General features: G+C 35.6%; 1 protein-coding gene and 1 non-coding gene across 2 annotated transcripts in view; both read left to right on the plus strand.

Annotated features, from left to right (window-relative positions):
• Positions 1–18,811, plus strand: part of IPO7 (importin 7) — a 37,757-nt gene that overhangs the window by 10,934 nt on the left and 8,012 nt on the right. Inside the window, exons 3-19 of the mRNA XM_049819968.1 lie at positions 14–167; positions 522–680; positions 3,459–3,615; positions 4,264–4,353; positions 4,785–4,879; positions 4,979–5,063; positions 10,380–10,514; positions 11,047–11,146; positions 12,238–12,314; positions 12,688–12,804; positions 13,580–13,669; positions 14,198–14,363; positions 15,080–15,240; positions 16,129–16,257; positions 17,873–17,939; positions 18,018–18,143; positions 18,457–18,554. Coding sequence (XP_049675925.1) covers positions 14–167; positions 522–680; positions 3,459–3,615; positions 4,264–4,353; positions 4,785–4,879; positions 4,979–5,063; positions 10,380–10,514; positions 11,047–11,146; positions 12,238–12,314; positions 12,688–12,804; positions 13,580–13,669; positions 14,198–14,363; positions 15,080–15,240; positions 16,129–16,257; positions 17,873–17,939; positions 18,018–18,143; positions 18,457–18,554 — 2,006 coding nt within the window. The remainder of the gene's footprint in view (positions 1–13; positions 168–521; positions 681–3,458; positions 3,616–4,263; positions 4,354–4,784; positions 4,880–4,978; positions 5,064–10,379; positions 10,515–11,046; positions 11,147–12,237; positions 12,315–12,687; positions 12,805–13,579; positions 13,670–14,197; positions 14,364–15,079; positions 15,241–16,128; positions 16,258–17,872; positions 17,940–18,017; positions 18,144–18,456; positions 18,555–18,811) is intronic.
• LOC126047575 (small nucleolar RNA SNORA23) lies at positions 13,865–14,048 on the plus strand. The gene has a single exon (XR_007508600.1). It is a non-coding gene; the product is annotated as a small nucleolar RNA SNORA23 (small nucleolar RNA).

Below are 18,811 nucleotides of genomic sequence, written 5' to 3' on the forward strand. Positions count from 1 at the left end.
TTTTGTCTCACAGGGGTTATCTACTTGAAAAATATGATAACCCAATATTGGCCAGATCGTGAAACTGCACCAGGAGAGATTCCACCTTACTCCATCCCAGAAGAAGATAGACACTGTATTCGTGAAAATATTGTAGAAGCCATTATTCACTCTCCTGAGCTGATTAGGTATGCAGTATTAACCTGGTTATGAATTGGCTGTGGTTTCTAACTGTTGGTTTTGGTTTTGTTTTTTTTCTCCCCAGAACTAAGATCACCTGTGTACTAAGCATCATTGTCATGCACTGTGTATCCTAAGCATAGAAACAATGTAGATGGAAAAACAGTTTTCAGCTTGTGCAGCATGTAGAAATTTAAAGTTTCTCAAATGGAGAATATTAAGCAGAAAGTACAGAACCTAAACCTTCTAAACAAAACTTGAAATAAGTCTAAATTTGGGCAATGTTAGTTGTTTCAACACCACAATAATATTATTAAAATAATAGTAGTAACTTATTTAATAATTGTGCATTTGATTTCTAGAGTACAGCTTACTACTTGCATTCACCATATTATCAAGCATGATTATCCTAGTCGCTGGACTGCAGTTGTGGAGAAAATTGGATTTTATCTTCAGTCTGACAACAGTGCTTGTTGGCTTGGAATTCTTCTTTGTCTTTATCAACTTGTAAAAAACTATGAGTAAGTTTTTTCTACCATATGAAACAACAGAATTAATAAATTTGTGTGTATTATTTGTATTCTGTATATATTGTGACCATGTACAGTTGTGTGTGGGACTGTGCAAAGGTGACAGAAATCTAGTTTTAGAGAATATTCTTGAATACTTGCCATGCAGAAGTTGGCTCATTTATCTTCTCCACTAAGAAATTACAGAAAAATTACCTTCATTAAAGATTTGAGACCAGAAAAAAGAGAGTATTCTAAAGCCTTAATTTGGTAGTTGTTTTTTGTGGATTGATAGCAGTAAGAAAGTATGCTCAAAGTCATGACTTTTGCAGAAAATTATTACTTATTTAAACCAGGTTTAGACTCTTAAACAATTTGTACTCTAGGTATCAGTGACAGTGAACATATAAAGGTTTCAACATATGAAATCTTGAATGTTAGGAAGTTCCAAATTAGTTGGCTGAACTCGGTATGATCATTTTGATAGCCTCATCCAACCCATCATAGGAAATCTTTCTCAAAGCCCACTGTTCTCCTATATGTAAGGCATTGGGCTAGAATACAGGTCAATGTTCTTCGCGCTGTATCTGATATTACGCTCAGAGCTTTAAAGTTGAGGTTGCACTTTGAGAAGTTATGTTGGGCTTAGCAGCTGCTGCTGGTGTGTAGGAAGCTCATTTGAGCTGGGTCAGAGAAAAGTGCAATCCTGGAGTCGAGGAATTGTAGTAGTGGAACTGATGGAATCCACAACTTTTTCAAAGCACTGTCATGTGTAACATTTTTGTTTCAGGCACTTGACTTAAAACGTTGCATTGAAAAATTTCACTCTAATGAATTTTATGTAAATTAGTGTAAAACAGGTGAATATCAGTTTTCTCAAAAATTCTTTTTTACAGGAATGCTATAAAGACCTTTGTAATCCCATGTTGGAGTTTATTTGGTGGCTGAAAATTGCAGGTCCTGCTAGAAAGGGAAAATGAACTAATTTCTCACTTGATGTTCAATTTAAACATCTTTAACCAAATGTACAGCAGAGATCTGCAAGATATAAAGCATGAAGTATTTGCTGGTAGTTTATTATGATTATAGCAACCCTTGTTTAGGGAAGAATTTTGATACAAGCACAGTCATTGCATGATTAACTAAGGTAACAGGTGTGTTCATAATCTTAGTTGATCAGACACTTCAGCTGAGGCCAGAAACTTCTCATACTTGTTTAGCTTTCTGGTCAAGTCAACAAGGGTCGGTTTCACAAATCATGTAGGAATATGCACATTTCATTGTGTAACAATATGGGTGCAAGCAGGTCTCTAAAATTTGTTAAATTACTTATGTCTGTTATGACTTTGATAAAGTTTTTACTGCTTGAGTTGTAGGAATATTTAGCTGTTGAATTTTTTTTTCCCTTAATGTGGAAGGTAAATATCTTGGGGCTTTTCAACATATTTTTTTTTTCCTTGAAATCCAGCCAGCAAGATCATATGGCTGCTCTTTGCATAGTTATTTTTTCTGGTCTTTTTCAATAGTGTCTTTTGTGGAAACTAGAAACTGAGTTTTCCTGAGCAACATTTAATCCTTATATTTAAGTTTCTATTTCAGAAAATACATGGAAACTATATTATTGAACAGGATTTTGGAGCTCAGTGTTCTGTAGCAGTTTTTACAGAATATGCCTTCTGGCAGCAGATTGAGTAGACTTTATCTTATATTTCTGCAAATTGGCACTCTTAAAAGAGGCTGAGCGTTGATATTTAATATTAGTGAAAAGTCTACTAAAAATGTATTTTTTTAAAAAAAAAAACAACCACCAAACCAAAACCCAACACCCCAACCCAGAAATCTCCCACAAGAGTCCAAGACTACAGTAGTATTAATTGCTTAATCAAAAAATAAAGCTGTATGGTGTTAAAGTGATATTTTACTTTGTTCTTATTGTCATCACCAGTATGGACAAGATCCTATTCTGCTGTGATAATTCTTGAGTCAATAAGGACTTTCTTCTTTGTAAGTTAAAATTTGGGGTGAAGATTTCAAAATGCAGCTTCACGTCCTTTCAGGAATTTTGAAATGTTTTGAGAAGGGAAATGGAGCCTTGTTTTCAGGATAGGCGAACTGGTGGACTGTCATCAGCATGGGAAGGTGCGAGCCACTATTTCAAGGCAGTTTGCAATCAAAGCTTGCTCAGAGTTCACCACATAGCCTTCCAGCTTACATTTTCTATCAGATAGTCAGATTTGGGCAAACTAAATGGTAAGATGTGAGAGACATCAGTGGTAAACTGAGAGACTTCACCATTTACTTTCTTCAATGTCAGTGAAGTAATCTAGCTTCTGGAAATATTTTGATTAATTATGAACTCTGGTAAACGTATTTCTGGAATTTTACTGAGTAGCCCAGCATCTGCCGTTGTTGGCAATAAATGTGTACCTTTTGCTTGCAGTTTTTGTAGTGCCCTGATTGCTTTTCACTATAGTAATGGTGTGGCTGAACATGATGAAGTATTCAAAGTGAGTAAGTTGGCAGGAGTGCCTTACCAGCAGAAAACTAATGTGGATATATAGTGGAGTAATGGATGCTCAGCAGTTTTCTAACTTGCCTTTTAACTGTAATGTTGTCTGACTATAGCTTTATTTCAAATTCTGTAACAAGAAATGGCTAGGTATTTTTTTAATCATATGTTGTTATGAACGGTAATATAACCTACTTGTGTCTACACTGGGGGAGATGTGGACTTTTAAAATTCAAAAGCCACCTGAAATGTCTACAAAACTAGTTTGTTCTTATTTAAAGGTACAAGAAACCAGAGGAGCGGAGTCCTTTGATAGCAGCAATGCAACATTTTCTACCAGTTCTGAAGGATAGTTTCATTCAGCTCTTGAGTGATCCATCTGATCAGTCTGTCCTCATCCAGAAACAGATCTTCAAAATATTTTATGCCCTTGTCCAGGTAAAAAATAATTTTGTATGTACTTGATCAGTAATTTAATTTAAAGCATTATACTTTTCCTTAAAATAGTAAATGACAGAACTATTAACAATATTAGATTGCATCCAAATAATTTACCTAAGCTACTCAACTGTGTTACAAATCACAGGTTTTTGGTATGCTTGATTGTGCTGTACTTTTACTTTTGTACAGTGCTATTCCTGGTGGCGTTAGATAGAACTTATGCATGGCATCCTGTAAGGTAGAGTGTTTGCTAGAAAACAGATTAGAAAATCAGTTTTCTAATGACATTGTAGAGGCCAGCCTACATAGAATTGCCAGTGTAAATGCAGCAGTTTGGAATGAACTGTTAATATGCTCTTAATTGCTTCAGAAATTAGTGTAACATCCATTTAAGTAGTGTCTTAGCATTGCATAAGCAGAGTGTATTTGAGTAAAGACTTCTAGCACTTTTGAGGATACTGAGGATATAGACTAGGTTGTGTTAAGTTCTTTAGCCTGGTTTTCCGAGACATTTGCTAATCTTTCATGGTAGCTAAGTGTGTAGACAAAGATTTGAAAGAGCTAAAATTCAAACTGAAAGTAACATTATTTTCATATTGCTTTATAATACACTTATCGTCCCCCCCCCTTTTTTTTTTTAATAAGTACACATTACCTTTGGAGTTGATAAATCAGCAAAACCTGACTGAATGGATAGAAATCCTGAAGACTGTTGTCGATAGGGATGTACCAGCTGTAAGTGGCTTTTGGCTATTTGTATCTTTAAGCTTAAATATTTTTCATTTGTTAGAATGTTAAGAAGTTTAGCTTTTTATTTCTGCATTCTTTTTTCTCAGCTGATGCCAAGAAAATAAATTTTTAAGCTAAATAGGGTGTTTTAAACAGACTAGACAAATTTTGAAAATGTGTAGCTTGTATGGGAGTTCTCTTGTTTTCAAATCATAGCACAGCTTATTTTGGCTTCTTGTTTAAAGAATTTGTTGACCACTTATGCAGCCTCTATCATGGGATTTATTTTTAGATATGCTGTACTATATACTTCTATTAAGCTAGAAGTGCAAATGGCAGGTTAAAAACAAAATATGGTATATAGTTTTTCAAAGTATGTATAATTTGAACTCTTTGTGAATAGTTGGTAAATAATATCCCCCCCCTCTCCCCAAAAGGAAACCCTTCAAGTTGATGAAGATGATAGACCTGAGTTGCCTTGGTGGAAATGCAAGAAGTGGGCTTTGCATATCTTAGCTAGACTTTTTGAGAGGTATGATCTTTTCCATTATTATTTTTAAAAACCCAAGCAAGTCTTCAAGTCAGTAATATTGCTGCACCCTTGAATTTGCATACTTGCTTCTAATTCTAGGTATGGAAGCCCTGGTAATGTTTCCAAGGAGTACAATGAGTTTGCTGAAGTGTTCCTGAAGGCATTCGCTGTTGGTGTTCAGCAAGTAAGAAACACTGAATGTGTGGGGTATTAGGATAAGTTCAGACTTAGTAGTGATTTCTTATTTCACTATTTTCTGAAAAAGCTTCTTCTTCTTCATAGTTGGGTTTTTTTTAAGTACATTGGTATGGAAGGCACCGATGTCTATGGGTAAAATGAAAAGAATTATTAAAAGAATTATTCATATGCCACATAGGACAATCCACTGCAAATGGCCTATGCATCACTGATAATCTGTAAACAGAGTAAATGCTCTCATATAAGAAGCACTCAGGTGAGCTTCAGATAAATGCTATCAATTTTTCTCGTTCTGGAAGAGATGGGTATAATATTTATATGGTGTAGTTGACCTTCTTACCTACCCTTTTAACTCTGATACAGTTCTTCTTTCACTCAAACTCAGTAAATACTAAGCTTTCTAGCCTTCTGCAAAAACCTGATCAAGCAGAGGCTTGCTTACAAACGGGTAAGTCTGATGGTCACTTTACACTCATCTCCCTGTCTGGGGGTTGCCACTTCTGCAGGATCTGTTACATGCAAAACATCTTTTGGACTATAGCAGTTTCTAACCTGATGTATTGATGTTATACTGAACTATCCTTAATTTACCCTTACTGGAGTAACTTCATGATTCAGGTAGTCCTACCACATGGCAGCAAGCTACAGGTTTTCCTGAAGGGATGGAATGGATTGGTAGGGCAGGAATTGTCATCTGCCTCTTATAGTGCATGTGCATGTGTTTCAAGTCAGCAATCTGAACTTTTTGAATTAGCAAGAAAATTCTCATGAATATTGGGAAATTTTTGGATCTGTTTTTCAGCTCTTGGCTGTACTTTTGACTTCTGTTATTTTGAAACAAGTTTTATTTATAAAAAAACTTCAGGTATTTTTTGTAAAATTGCCTTGTACTGGCCCACAAATCTGTTTACATTAATATGATTAGGTTGTAAATGTAAATAGACTATTAATTTATGAAAATCTCAGGGAGTAGAATGTTTTCTTCAGAGCCTTTACTTTATTCAGAAGAACAGTTCTTAGTTCAGTTTCAGTTTTCTTAGTTTTCATTCCTAATGAAAGTATAATGAATTACAAGACTTTAAAAGAGGAAAAGTAGGGAGAGTATCTCCTAAATACATGTTTTTTGAAGGTTATCTGAAGTATTGAAAGGGAAAAGAACATTTATCACATTGAGCGTTAGGAAATCTATCCCAACATTCTACTCAGACAAGTAGAGTCAGTGTCACCTTCTGAGGTGTTCATCTGTCACCTGTAGATGACATCAGACAGATAATTATTACATGTTCTTTAAGACCTTACTGATCGCTTTGTACTTCCAAGATAAGACAAAGTTCTGACAAAAAACTGTATGGGCAAAAAGTTTTTGAAAAAATAAATTTAAACAGTTGAACAAAATACTTCATGTTTTTTCTTTTCATTTTCTTTCAATCAACTTTGATCCTTACTGCATCTAGGAAACACCAAGAATTCAAGTCTTGCTTTTTAGCAATTTTCTTTAAAGACTTTAAAATGCTTACAGTTTCTTCCTATACAATAATGTAACTTGCTTAGAAATACAGATTATTTTTAAGGCACTGTCCTCTATTTCTGTGCAGAAGATAAATCTTGGAGGTACGCTCAAGTAATTGAATGCTTCAGATAAATGTTATGGAAGATTTTTGAACAGCATGTACTTCTTTACAAAAATTGGAAATCTGTGAAATACTGAAGAATACAAATTCTGATAGTATGCTTCACTGAGTTCTCTTTAGTCTCCAAAGTGTATGCACCCTTTTACTCAAGGAGTAATAGATATGTGTTTGTAGGTTGTTAAAGTATAAACTTGAAACATGCTGCTAATAATATTTTCATAATTACTTGTCATTGATTATTCTTTTTATCTACTCTATATCTTTTTGTCATGTGCAGGTCACCAGCTGGTGTCCCGTCCCCCCCATCCCCGTCCCCGTCCCCCCCCCAAGAAGAAGAAGAAAAAAAAATTCCAGTACCTTCAGCATTAGTTGTAGCTAAACTTTCTTAAGCTTGGCCAAAACAGTCTGAGCTGCTTAGCTGGAATACCTTGATTCTTATCCGTTGTGTTAGCAGCTGTTTTGCTCAAGACATTTCTCATTTTGAAAGACCTGATGAGCCAGAACTAAGCCCTGGTTGAACACTACTGTCTGGTTGTTCCTTGGCACAGTTGCAGAATGTTCTTTATTTGCCCTTGAGCCTCCATCCCACATTCTGCTTTTCCTCACTGCAATTCTTAAACCTTTTCTTGATCTTTTTAATTTCTTTATTTATTGCATCTGAATCATGGAACCGCGTACATTTGTGGAAAGAGAGGACCAAAACACTTGTCCTAAGTAGTGTGGCTGCAAAGACCATTTGTTTAGGCCTCAGCTTTGTCCTCATTTCCAACACTGTTCCCCACCCCTTTATTGACTATTAATGAATTTAGGCTTTTCTATGTGCTGTCCTGTTACATTGAAGAATCTCTCTCTCAAAAAAAAAAGAAAGTTCAGATCCTTCTAAAATTAAAATGTACCAGCAAGCTGGACCTTCTTGTATAAGTTTTCCACAGATAAGATTGTATTACTGTATGTTATGTTCTAGTTTGCTGAAGACCCAGGATTACTGCTTATGCCTAGAACAAAGAAACCCAATTTATATTTTTTTAAATCTTTCTGAGCTGCCACCATGGTGTGACTTAGGCCATGGAGCCTGTCTCAGATCCATGCATTATAAAAGTTCAGTATATGATGTTAATATAGTGATGGTAGTTTCTTTATTGCTTGTGTAGACATTTATAATGGAAGCCAGTCTTTAGAATGTCATGTACACTGTGTAAAACTGCAAGAAATCCCAATCCTCATTAGTTTCCTGATTACTTCTGGAAAGATTGTATGTAAGGCTTACCATCAAAGAAGTAAAATATGTTGCATAGTTGTTTACATGTTTAATCAATTTTGTTACGAGTTTGTTAGACTCTTCTTAATGATTAACAATCTTCTTAATTGTTCTAACTTCAAGAAGCATGTTAGTCTTACCAGGTATTCATGTTTTACTGATTTTGGAAGTTACAAACATCTGTCACTATTTTTGCAGAGAAGAATTTTCTCTTTCAGTTAGTTCACAAGAGACTAAAAAAGAATTTTGACATATGTATTCTTTGATAATCCTTGAAACAGCTGTAAGTCTGAACATTTGCTCTCTTTTCCTTTTCTACTCTAATTCAGTATCTAATGCCACCAAAGCCTTGTAACTCCTCATTAAACTCAAGCGCGAGGCATCTCCTTTGGGAGAGATGCTTCAGTACTTGTGTAATGTTATCAATGGAATTACTTTTCAAAATAATGAATCTCATTTGCCGAAAATGTTTTCTTGGTGATATTACAGATTGATAGATATTGGTTCCTTCAGTTTTGGATTTTAAAACATTGTTGTTCTATGTGAAGAATTAAATGAAACCCTGGAAATGCGATTTTTCATTTCTCTCCAGTTGGTGCTGCTGCTCTTGAAGGTGCAGTGTTACTACTGGCCTGGATTGGGCTACAAGGAAATCCCTTTGCATTACCCATACCAAACTTTCCAGTGAGCTAGAAATTAATTACTAGTAATGGTCCCATGTCCATTCCATCTCCTTATTTGTGGAAAGCCATGGACTTTAACAAATGTAAATCCCTGTTGTCCTGGTTTCAGCTGGGATAGAGTTGACTGTTTTCCTAGTAGCTGGTACAGTGCTATGTTTCGAGTTCAGTATGAACAGAATGTTGATAACACTGATGTTTGCAGTTGTTGCTCAGTAGTGTTTAGTCTAAAGTCAAGGATTTTTCAGCTTCTCATGCCCAGCCAGCGAGAAAGCTGGAGGGGCACAAGAAGTTGGGAGGGGACACAGCCAGGACAGCTGACCCAAACTGGCTAAAGGGGTATTCCATACCATGTGACATCACATCCAGTATATAAAATGGGGGGAGTGGGGGCAGGGGGATTGCTGCTTGGGGATTAACTGGGTGTTGGTCATTGGGTGGTGAGCAATTGCACTGGTCATCATTTGTATATTCCAATCCTTTTATTATTACTGCTGTCGTTTTATTAGTATTATCATTATTAGTTGCTTATTTTCTGTTCTATTAAACTGTTCTTATCTCAACCCATGAGTTTTACTTCTTTTCCCATTTTGCCCCCCATCCCACAGGGTGGGGGGGTAGTGAGTGAGTGGCTTGTGGTGCTTAGTTGCTGATTGGGGTTAAACCATGACACCTGTGAATAGTTCTGAATGCCATCTCAGGAGAAGAATTGAGACCAGAAGACTAAAGGGAAAGGCTGGTTCATTGTTCTTCATAGAGTGTTGTTGCTGTAAGGCTGTACATAGGCAAGAATCAGTAGACTGCGTGAGTGTAGAGTATTTTACCAGTCCAGTGTTTGGACATGAATTTCTGCCCCCAGAGAGTCATAAGATGTAATAATAAACCTTGGACAGAAAGGACTGCTGTACCATGTTGGTGATGAATTAGCATGTATGTTTTGTCTTTGTCATGGTTTAACCCCAGCCAGCAACTAAGCACCACGCAGCTGCTCACTCACTCCCCCCCCATCCAGTGGGATGGGGGAGAAAATCAGGGGAAAAAAAAGTAAAACTCGTGGGTTGAGATAAGAACGGTTTAATAGAACAGAAAAGAAGAAACTAATAATGATAATGATAACACTAATAAAATGACAACAGTAGTAATAAAAGGATTGGAATGTACAAATGATGTGCAGGGCAATTGCTCACCACCTGCTGACTGACCCAGCCAGTCCCCAAGTGGCGATTCCCCCGCCCCCACTTCCCAGTTCCTAAACTAGATGGGATGTCCCATGGTATGGAATACACTGTTGGCCAGTTTGGGTCAGGTGCCCTGGTTGTGTATGAGAAGCTGGAAAATCCTTGACTATAGTCTAAACACTACTGAGCACCAACTGCGAACATCAGTGTTATCAACATTCTGTTCATACTGAACTCAAAACACAGCACTGTACCAGCTACTAGGAAGACAAGTTAACTCTATCCCAGCTGAAACCAGGACAGTCTTATTAAAGGATTGTATTTTTAAAAGATGTGCACCACCTGCTATGAGCTGCAAATTGCTTTATAAAATTAACAGTGACATTTAGTAGAAGGATTAGTCAGCACCCATTTTAGTCTAATGAATAAATAGGGGGGGGGGGGGTTTGTTGGATTTAGAGGGGTTCTCATATAGGATTGTGAGGTAGGGTAGAATTCTTGTGGTTAAATGGCCTGTGCTCAGTATAAACTATTGATGAGATCTGATTTTTCTAGGTGTTGCTGAAGGTGTTGTATCAATACAAGGAAAAGCAGTACATGGCTCCTAGAGTTCTGCAGCAAACACTGAATTATATCAATCAAGGAGTGTCACATGCAGTCACCTGGAAGAATCTGAAACCTCATATTCAAGTAAACCATTTTGGGGGTTTAGTACTTGGATGACTCAGTTGTACATTAGTCAGTCTATTGTATAGTGTTTCTATCCTTGGTAGAATTCAAGTTTTAGGGACCCCTGTTATAAATTGCTGGTGGAAGGAATTTAAGTGTGTTTGGTGAAGGTTACCTTGATACATGAGCAAAGCTAGCTAATTGCTTTTTTTGCTGTCAGTCCTTTGTGCTTTAACATATTAAGGATTACAGCATAACACAGCAACACAACAATTTGGAGATGCTGTTAACTACTGAATTTATGACATTGAATCATCTCCACATACCATTATCCAAAGCAAATCTAATAGCTTGCACTGTGTTGTAGCTCTGCCTTAAGTTAAAAGATCGATTTGTTGTACGGTAGCACATAAAATTCACTATGTCCAAATAGTTTTATAATGTTACCATTTTATGTGAGAAGTGACAGGTTGAACAATTAGTGAAATACAGGACAGAATACAGAGATTGATTTAGCAGTGCTAGCCTGTTTTCAACTTTTTCTTTATTGCAGGGAATTATCCAAGATGTTATTTTTCCATTGATGTGCTATACAGATGCTGATGAAGAGCTTTGGCAAGAAGATCCATATGAATATATTCGCATGAAATTTGGTGAGAATTTGAAATCTGCTCATGTTAAAATATGACTTCACACGAAGATGGGATTTTTTGTAGTTTTTTGTGAAAATAAGAGATGGCTTTAATCTTTAAAAGGGGAAAAAACCCCAAACAGTTTGTATTATCCAAATAATATAACTTCATATAGTTAACTTTTGGTTATATTGGTAGAAATGACAAATAACATCTGACAGCAGTGACACAGGTGTTTCTGCACTTGAAAAAGCTAATTTTGACAGTTACAAAGTTTTTGTTTTAAGTCAAATTGTCCAGGTTTTGCTAACAATAATTACATAAATTTAATGTTATTAAAAGTTTATGCTTTACAACAGCTATTATTTCAGGCCCTGGAGTTTTTACAATCTTAAGTAATTTCACACGTGGCACAGTACAGAACAGATTTACCGTAATGGTAAATGACATTATGAAGTAAGCCTAGCATTCCAGACTTTTCTAATTTCACCTCCTGTGGCTTGCTACTTTGTTGTTGGGGTTTACTATTAAGTCTATGCAGTCCTTTCAGGCTGGGGAAGAAAGAAGATACTTCATTACTTCCTGAACAAATTCTTCCTTCCACTAGGACTTTTATGTGGCTAGAACAAGGAATCTTGATGGGTTTGGGAGTTTCTTATCCCTCAGGTCAAAGGCAGACCTGTAAACAGTACAGATATTATACAAGGCTCTGATAATCCTCTTCTGCAGAAAAATAAGAAACTGAGCATTTTTAACTCAATTATGTATGCTTACCTGTACAGCAGATAGAATATATGTTAAAAATTGACTGCTGTGTCTGCTTCTACTGTTACAAAAGATTTACCTTAAAAATAAGGAAGACATACAATTTCAAATTAGACATGTAGAGCCAGTGATCACAAAAAAGGTGAAACATACATATTGGGAATCTCCAACCATGTGTTACTAGTTTTTGGTCTTGGAACATCTGCAGTAAGAAAGCATGATTAACCACCTGGAAAAAAAAGGAAATTTTTTGCTTTTTTATTTCATATTAAATCATTAGATTACATTAGGATCATGAACTGTAGTAAAGGATGAAAATTTATAGCTGTTATATGTTTACTTAATAGATGTATTTGAAGACTTCATTTCTCCAACAACTGCTGCTCAGACATTATTGTTTACATCGTGTAGTAAAAGGAAAGAGGTAAACTATTCAAGCATTTTACTTCAATACAATGTTAAGTAGATTTAGTTTATAGTCTCCATTTGCTGAAAGAACTACTAATAAGAGTTTTACTTCTCTGCTCTCTGTCATATCATAGTACACTAAAATTTATCGTTTCTCTCAAATTTATTTTGCACTGGTCTAAATCACACATTTTACTGTGATTTTTTTGTATTTGCCAGTTCCCCTACGACCTATCTATCAAGAATATTGTGTGTTTATAACAAAGACATAAAACATTACCCAATTCCAGACTTGGAGCAGATTATTAGATTTAAACAATTCAGAGCACTGAGAATGGTACCTGAGATGATTGACTGAAATACTTTGACTAACCTTACATGTAATCTAGGTCTTGCAGAAGACAATGGGCTTTTGTTATCAGATCCTTACGGAGCCAAATGCTGACCCTCGTAAGAAAGACGGTGCTTTACATATGATCGGTTCTTTGGCTGAAATTCTTCTAAAAGTAAGCACAACAAATTTGGTGGTTCTTCTGGTTCTTTTTTTTTTTTTCTCCTTTCCTTTCTTTCACATATACTGTCAGAAGAAATGAGAATAGCTCTTTGAGTTTACAAGTTTTTGAATCACTGCTAGTTGTTTTTAAAGCTGTTGAACTTAATTGTTTTGGTTTTGTTGCCAGCTTAATTACAGAAGTTTTGTTAGGTCATGTTCAAGTTCAGATTATTGTTTTAAGTTCCTTGAAGTTCTCTGCTTCTAGTAAGAATTGCTACACCTTTTCCTGTGCTACACTTAACTACATTCCCTTTTTTGTGGAAGAAAGGAAAAAAAAAATCCATCCAGTGAGAGGCTGTTGATTTAGTGAGATCTTTTCTGTGTGTAGAAGAGAGAAAATAAAGTGAAATTAGCAACCTTGTTCAATTAGAATGGTAGCAAAAAAGAGGCAGGGCATGGACTTGTATTTGAACCACAGCTCTGAGAATTTTCCCTGGCTACTTCTGCTTTTGATACTAGAGTAATGTATTGCCAAGCAAAGGGTTTTTATAGGAGTCAAAAAATTATAGGAAAAAAAGTGTCACTATTCTGACTGAAAATTATAAAAGTAGGATCCAAGTTTAATTACTAATACAGGATTTCATTGTTGCTTAATGGACTTTAATAAAGGGGAAAGTTAAAAGTGAGGGTTTTGTTATGCTGTTCACACTTGTGACTTTTTTACTGGATTAGAAATGCATTTTTATATAAAGTTTTAAACTGATGTGTTTCTATTCGTATTCTGACAGAAGAAGATATATAAAGATCAGATGGAATATATGTTGCAGAATCATGTGTTCCCTCTCTTCAGCAGTGAGCTGGGTTACATGAGAGCACGGGTAAGAAAGTGTAAGATTTACTATTGAGATGGACCGTTCCAACTGAAGAGTTCAGGAATACTCTTTAAGTTTTTAGCTCTAACAAATGCACTTCTTTCTGCACCTTTTCTGTGATAAATTTTATGCTTATTTCAGAGATTAGTATCAGTCTTTATGTATGATTATAGATAGCTACTGTGTAGTTCTAAAATGGCTGCAGAATTGTGTGCATAGTTTTCCATCTGTGTCTGGTGGTATGGTCTGTTTGTGTTTTGCATTTAGACTGTACTGCTCACACAAAACCTGTGGCCAAAGATGAACTTGAGATCATAGTACTGGTCTAGTGATGTGTCTGAAAGACAAGCCTCCCACTGGCCAGCCTCCACACTCTCAAACATCTTCATCTGTTAAAAAATTTTTACAGTATCTTTATTCAACAGTAATTGTACTTCAGATTTAATGATTTGTGTAGGTTATGGGTATACAAGTAGTTGATAATCCTGTTTGTAGGTTTCATAACTATTAATTTGTTCAATGTCTTTTTTTTAGGCTTGTTGGGTTCTTCATTATTTTTGTGAAGTCAAATTTAAGAGTGACCAGAATCTCCAGACAGCCTTAGAACTCACAAGACGGTGTCTGATAGATGATAGGGAAATGCCTGTGAAAGTGGAGGCTGCAATAGCACTTCAAGTTCTGATCAGTAATCAAGAGAAAGGTAGCCCTCTTTTCTTAAAGCTACAACAAGCTTTAATGGAATAGGTATTAATATTGTGATGTTCAGGGAGACTTGTTCTCTTCTTTCCTGATGTTAATTTACTTCTTGCAATTGTAATTTGTAATCACTTACTGTAATTTTCTAGCCGGAAAATTTTATATTTTTCATAAATAACATTATCACAATTTCATGGTATAATAAATTCAGTTTTACAGCACCTACTCATTGAATCAGACATACAGTGGCAATATAAGCATATCTGTCTTGGCATACATTCATTCATGGTTTTTGTTGTTTTTTGTTGTTTTTTTTTTTAAGTTGTCTTTATCCTGGCAGGCTTTACATTGCTTAGTATTCCTGAAGCTGGCATAAAAGCCCCAAAGCAAACATAAATTCTATATCAAATAATTTGGCTAATTTGACAAAAAGGCATACGTACCCGTTCCTGTTCAACCAAAATTTGCATTGATAAGTAATCTTGCATTCTGTAAAGACTGTAGAACTCTGGTTTTCATACTTAAGTTGTGATCACCTTGGTATACATTTTTATTAAAAAATATTCTGAATGTTAGTATTGCTATAATGATTTATACTGCCCACATTTTTGGTATGTTAATGCCAAAGCACTAAACATTAATGAAGCATATATTGACTTTCTTATACTGATACTGTAGTTTTGTAAGAATGTCAATTCAAATATTTCCATTTTTTTACAGCTAAAGAATATATTACTCCATTCATTAGACCTGTAATGCAAGCTTTACTTCATATTATAAGAGAGACTGAAAATGATGATCTTACTAATGTGATTCAGAAGATGATCTGTGAATATAGTGAAGAAGTTACCCCAATTGCAGTAGAAATGACACAACATTTGGTAAGACTTTCTGGTGACTTAGGAAGATGTTTAATATGTGAAAGACTGGTATTTAAAACTAAGGTAGTTGTCCATTGATTAATATCTGTTGTTACTCCAGTCTGCTTAAGTGCATTGATACAAGTAATTTTCTTCTACATTTAGACAGGTTTTTTCTCAGAAGTGGCTTCATCGCTTGAACTAAACAGAAATTTCTAAGAATGATTGTAGAAATGTTTGAGAAATCTTTGGACGTATTTTCTCCTGGTAGTGTTAATGAATTTTGGTAGCACATTTTAGGTAGTCTCTACAATGTGACTTAGGTTTTCTGTTTTAAAATGGGAAATTAAAGAGCAGATTTTCAATAAAAAACTTGGTGTGAAAATAATGTTATGTTGTATGTAATGTAAAAATAAAATGGCATCTGCAGGAGAAGTTCAGAGCTTGAATGGCGATATCTAGCAAGTTGTACTAATGGTTTCAAAAGCAGAGGTCAGGTCAGTGCTTTCCTATTAACGGCCCTTGCCTTGGAGTTACAACTAAATTGTTTGCATGTCCTCTCTGGGAATGCCTGCAAAGTGGTCCAGTCTAGTTCCTCTACCAATTAAACTTTGTGTCAGAAAAACTTAATCATAGGAAATGTATTCTTTTGCATGGAAAGTAATGTCATTTATATCTTTTTGTTCATGAATGGGATAAAGGATGACAGCTCAAATGGCTTAATGTTCAAATCTTATCAGTCTTGAAAACAAACTCTGGAATGGAGTATTCACCTTCTAATATTCATACACTTTTTCTTAGCGGGAGTCATCCCTAAATTGTGTAGAATACCAGACTTGCACCATCGTTCTTCATCTCCAAGCATGTCCTCATTAAATGATGTATGGGTTGTTTTGCTATTACATGCAGGCAATGACATTTAACCAGGTGATCCAGACTGGGCCAGATGAAGAGGGCAGTGATGACAAGGCAGTGACAGCAATGGGAATCTTAAATACTATTGATACACTTCTCAGTGTAGTTGAAGATCACAAGGAAGTAAGTAAAAATTACTTTAAAGCTAATATGTATTGTCCAAGACACTGAAAGTCTGTTGTAGTTCCAGTGTTCCTGACATTGTTATCTGAAAAAGTGTCCTTTTCAGCCAAAAATATCTTAAACTGGAAAACAGTGAAGTACTTATCATGCAACAAAGTTGTAACAGAGTGGGTCACATTTCTAACACAATGCTTGTAGTTATAGAGCATAAATGTCACAGTATTTCTCATAAGAATCCAGGTTCTTGTTCAAATAGGTGGAAACAACTTGTCTGTGACAGATGGAACTGTCAGCTCCTCTGGAAAACCCATCTGATTTGATGAGGTCTGCCCTTCAAAGAAAATAGATAAAACTTCAGTTAGCTTTGAACATTGACTGCTGACTTAGTTTGCTTTCTGCAACAGAGTCAATGTCTGTAAATACAGCTGCTGTGGCTATGCTAAATGGTAGGGCTTTTTAAACCTGCCTAATCTGCACTGTAGAATTCACCAGTGTGATGAAAACTTTTTTTACTTTGTTTTGTTGTACTGAATGGACTAACTTCTGTCCAGAGTACAGCTTGTTCAAAAGATGGTATTGCTGATTAAAATCCTCTTGACAAAGTCAGCTACTGTTTTTTGGTAAATGCATCATAGTTTTTTAGTTACTAAATAGTTCAGTAATAAATTGTGCTCTTGGGGTTCTGAAGACCTTACTGAGGAAGCAGCATTCTCAATGCCCAAGGGCAGAAGCCATTGCTGCCATGCAATATAAACCAAGGACCAGTTCGGCTCATTTACTTGTTGCTAAAGCTGCTCGGCAAGCTTTTCATGTACTTGTTTTTGTCAGCAAATTCTTGCTATCTAAATGAAAAGTTTGTGTAATGATATGCTAGTCCTGAGGAACTCGACTGTAAAATGTTGATCAGTAAACACTTACATTTAGAGACATCTCACACAGGATGCCCAGTGTTCCAAGAGGTAAGGTATTTAGCTGGTTAGTTTCAAATCCTGTTCTGTATAGCTAAGACACAAACTCAACCTTTATTTGTCCCTATGCAAGGTAAGTGCCCTGAACTGGTGAATGACTGTTTTGCTAGCTGTTCCATGGACTAATAAATACTAATTGGGAAGAGTGTCTGAATCTGTAGACCAGCATTTAGACTGTTTGTCCACATACCATGTGAACATCCTAAGCTAGGTTTGGGAGGTGGCTTGGTATTTGTTTGGTTTTGGTTTTGTTTTGAAATTTCACTTTTCCAGAACAGCAAATACTTCCTGTAACTTCCATTGCTTACCCTTTTGATATATATACATTTATTTAACTGTGTTTTAATGGAACTGAACTGTTGCACAGGGTTACTGTCAGGCTTTTCTTTTTGAAGGATACCGTAAAATGAGATTCTTCCAATATTCAAAGAATACTCCAAAACCAGCTTGTATTAAAAGCTATCTTACAAACCCTTATGTAAGAGTGCTGCTTTTACACATTTAGTGGTCTAAAATGTGAGAAATTTTTAATTGCTTTTAGAAGACTATATTGTGTAAATAGAAACTGCTCTGAGCAATTGTATTTGAAAATGTGTTTAATTTCAACTCCAAAGTATTGAAAACAATCATAAATCTCCTTTTTTCAGATTACCCAGCAGCTGGAAGGGATCTGTTTGCAAGTGATTGGAACAGTTTTGCAGCAGCATGTATTAGGTATATGTATTTCCGTTGGCTTATTTATTTAAGTGTGTGTGATTGGCATTAAATTTACCTCTATTCTGTTTGGTTTAGAGTTCTATGAGGAGATCTTTTCCCTGGCTCATAGTCTGACCTGTCAACAAGTTTCTGCACAAATGTGGCAGCTTCTTCCGCTTGTTTTTGAAGTCTTTCAGCAGGATGGCTTTGATTATTTTACTGGTAAGTAATACAAATAAATCAGAAAGCCAGATGGTTTTATATATGTGATTTCAACCATACAATGAATTGCATCTTGATTGAAATGTTAGAAGAACACTAGAGTGAGGTTACACTTGAAGTATTTTATTCTGCTGTTGCTGCAACCAGACTTGTTTTGCTAAGGCATCTATGAGTAGATGCATGCTTATCTTGACAAACGTTAAGCAAGACTGCAATTAACTTATTAATACATAGATTTCAGCCTGATTTTAACAGCTCGTCTAATAAAACATGCAAACAATATCTAACTGTGAACATTCTTTTTTTAATACAGACATGATGCCTCTCTTGCATAATTATGTTACTGTTGATACAGATACGCTTCTGTCAGACACAAAATATCTTGAAATGATCTACAGTATGTGCAAGAAGGTAAGTAGATTCCTTTGTGATAACAAAACCTGTGATCTCTGAAGTAATACACTGTTAAAGTGGGTGCTTTTTTCCACAACAGCAGACTGAAACTGTCTGCTCTTAAAGCTATTTAACATTCTCTGTGATTCCACAGATTATTAAGTTATTGTGGAGAAATCTAAAGAGGTTGCATCAAATTTCAGACATATGCTTTTGCTAAAAGGGAAGAGTAAACCATATACAACAAAAGCGGATTAAACAGCCCAGAGTTTTGT

The sequence above is a fragment of the Accipiter gentilis genome, chromosome 17 (genome assembly GCF_929443795.1).
Source record: "Accipiter gentilis chromosome 17, bAccGen1.1, whole genome shotgun sequence".
NCBI lineage: Eukaryota > Metazoa > Chordata > Aves > Accipitriformes > Accipitridae > Astur > Astur gentilis.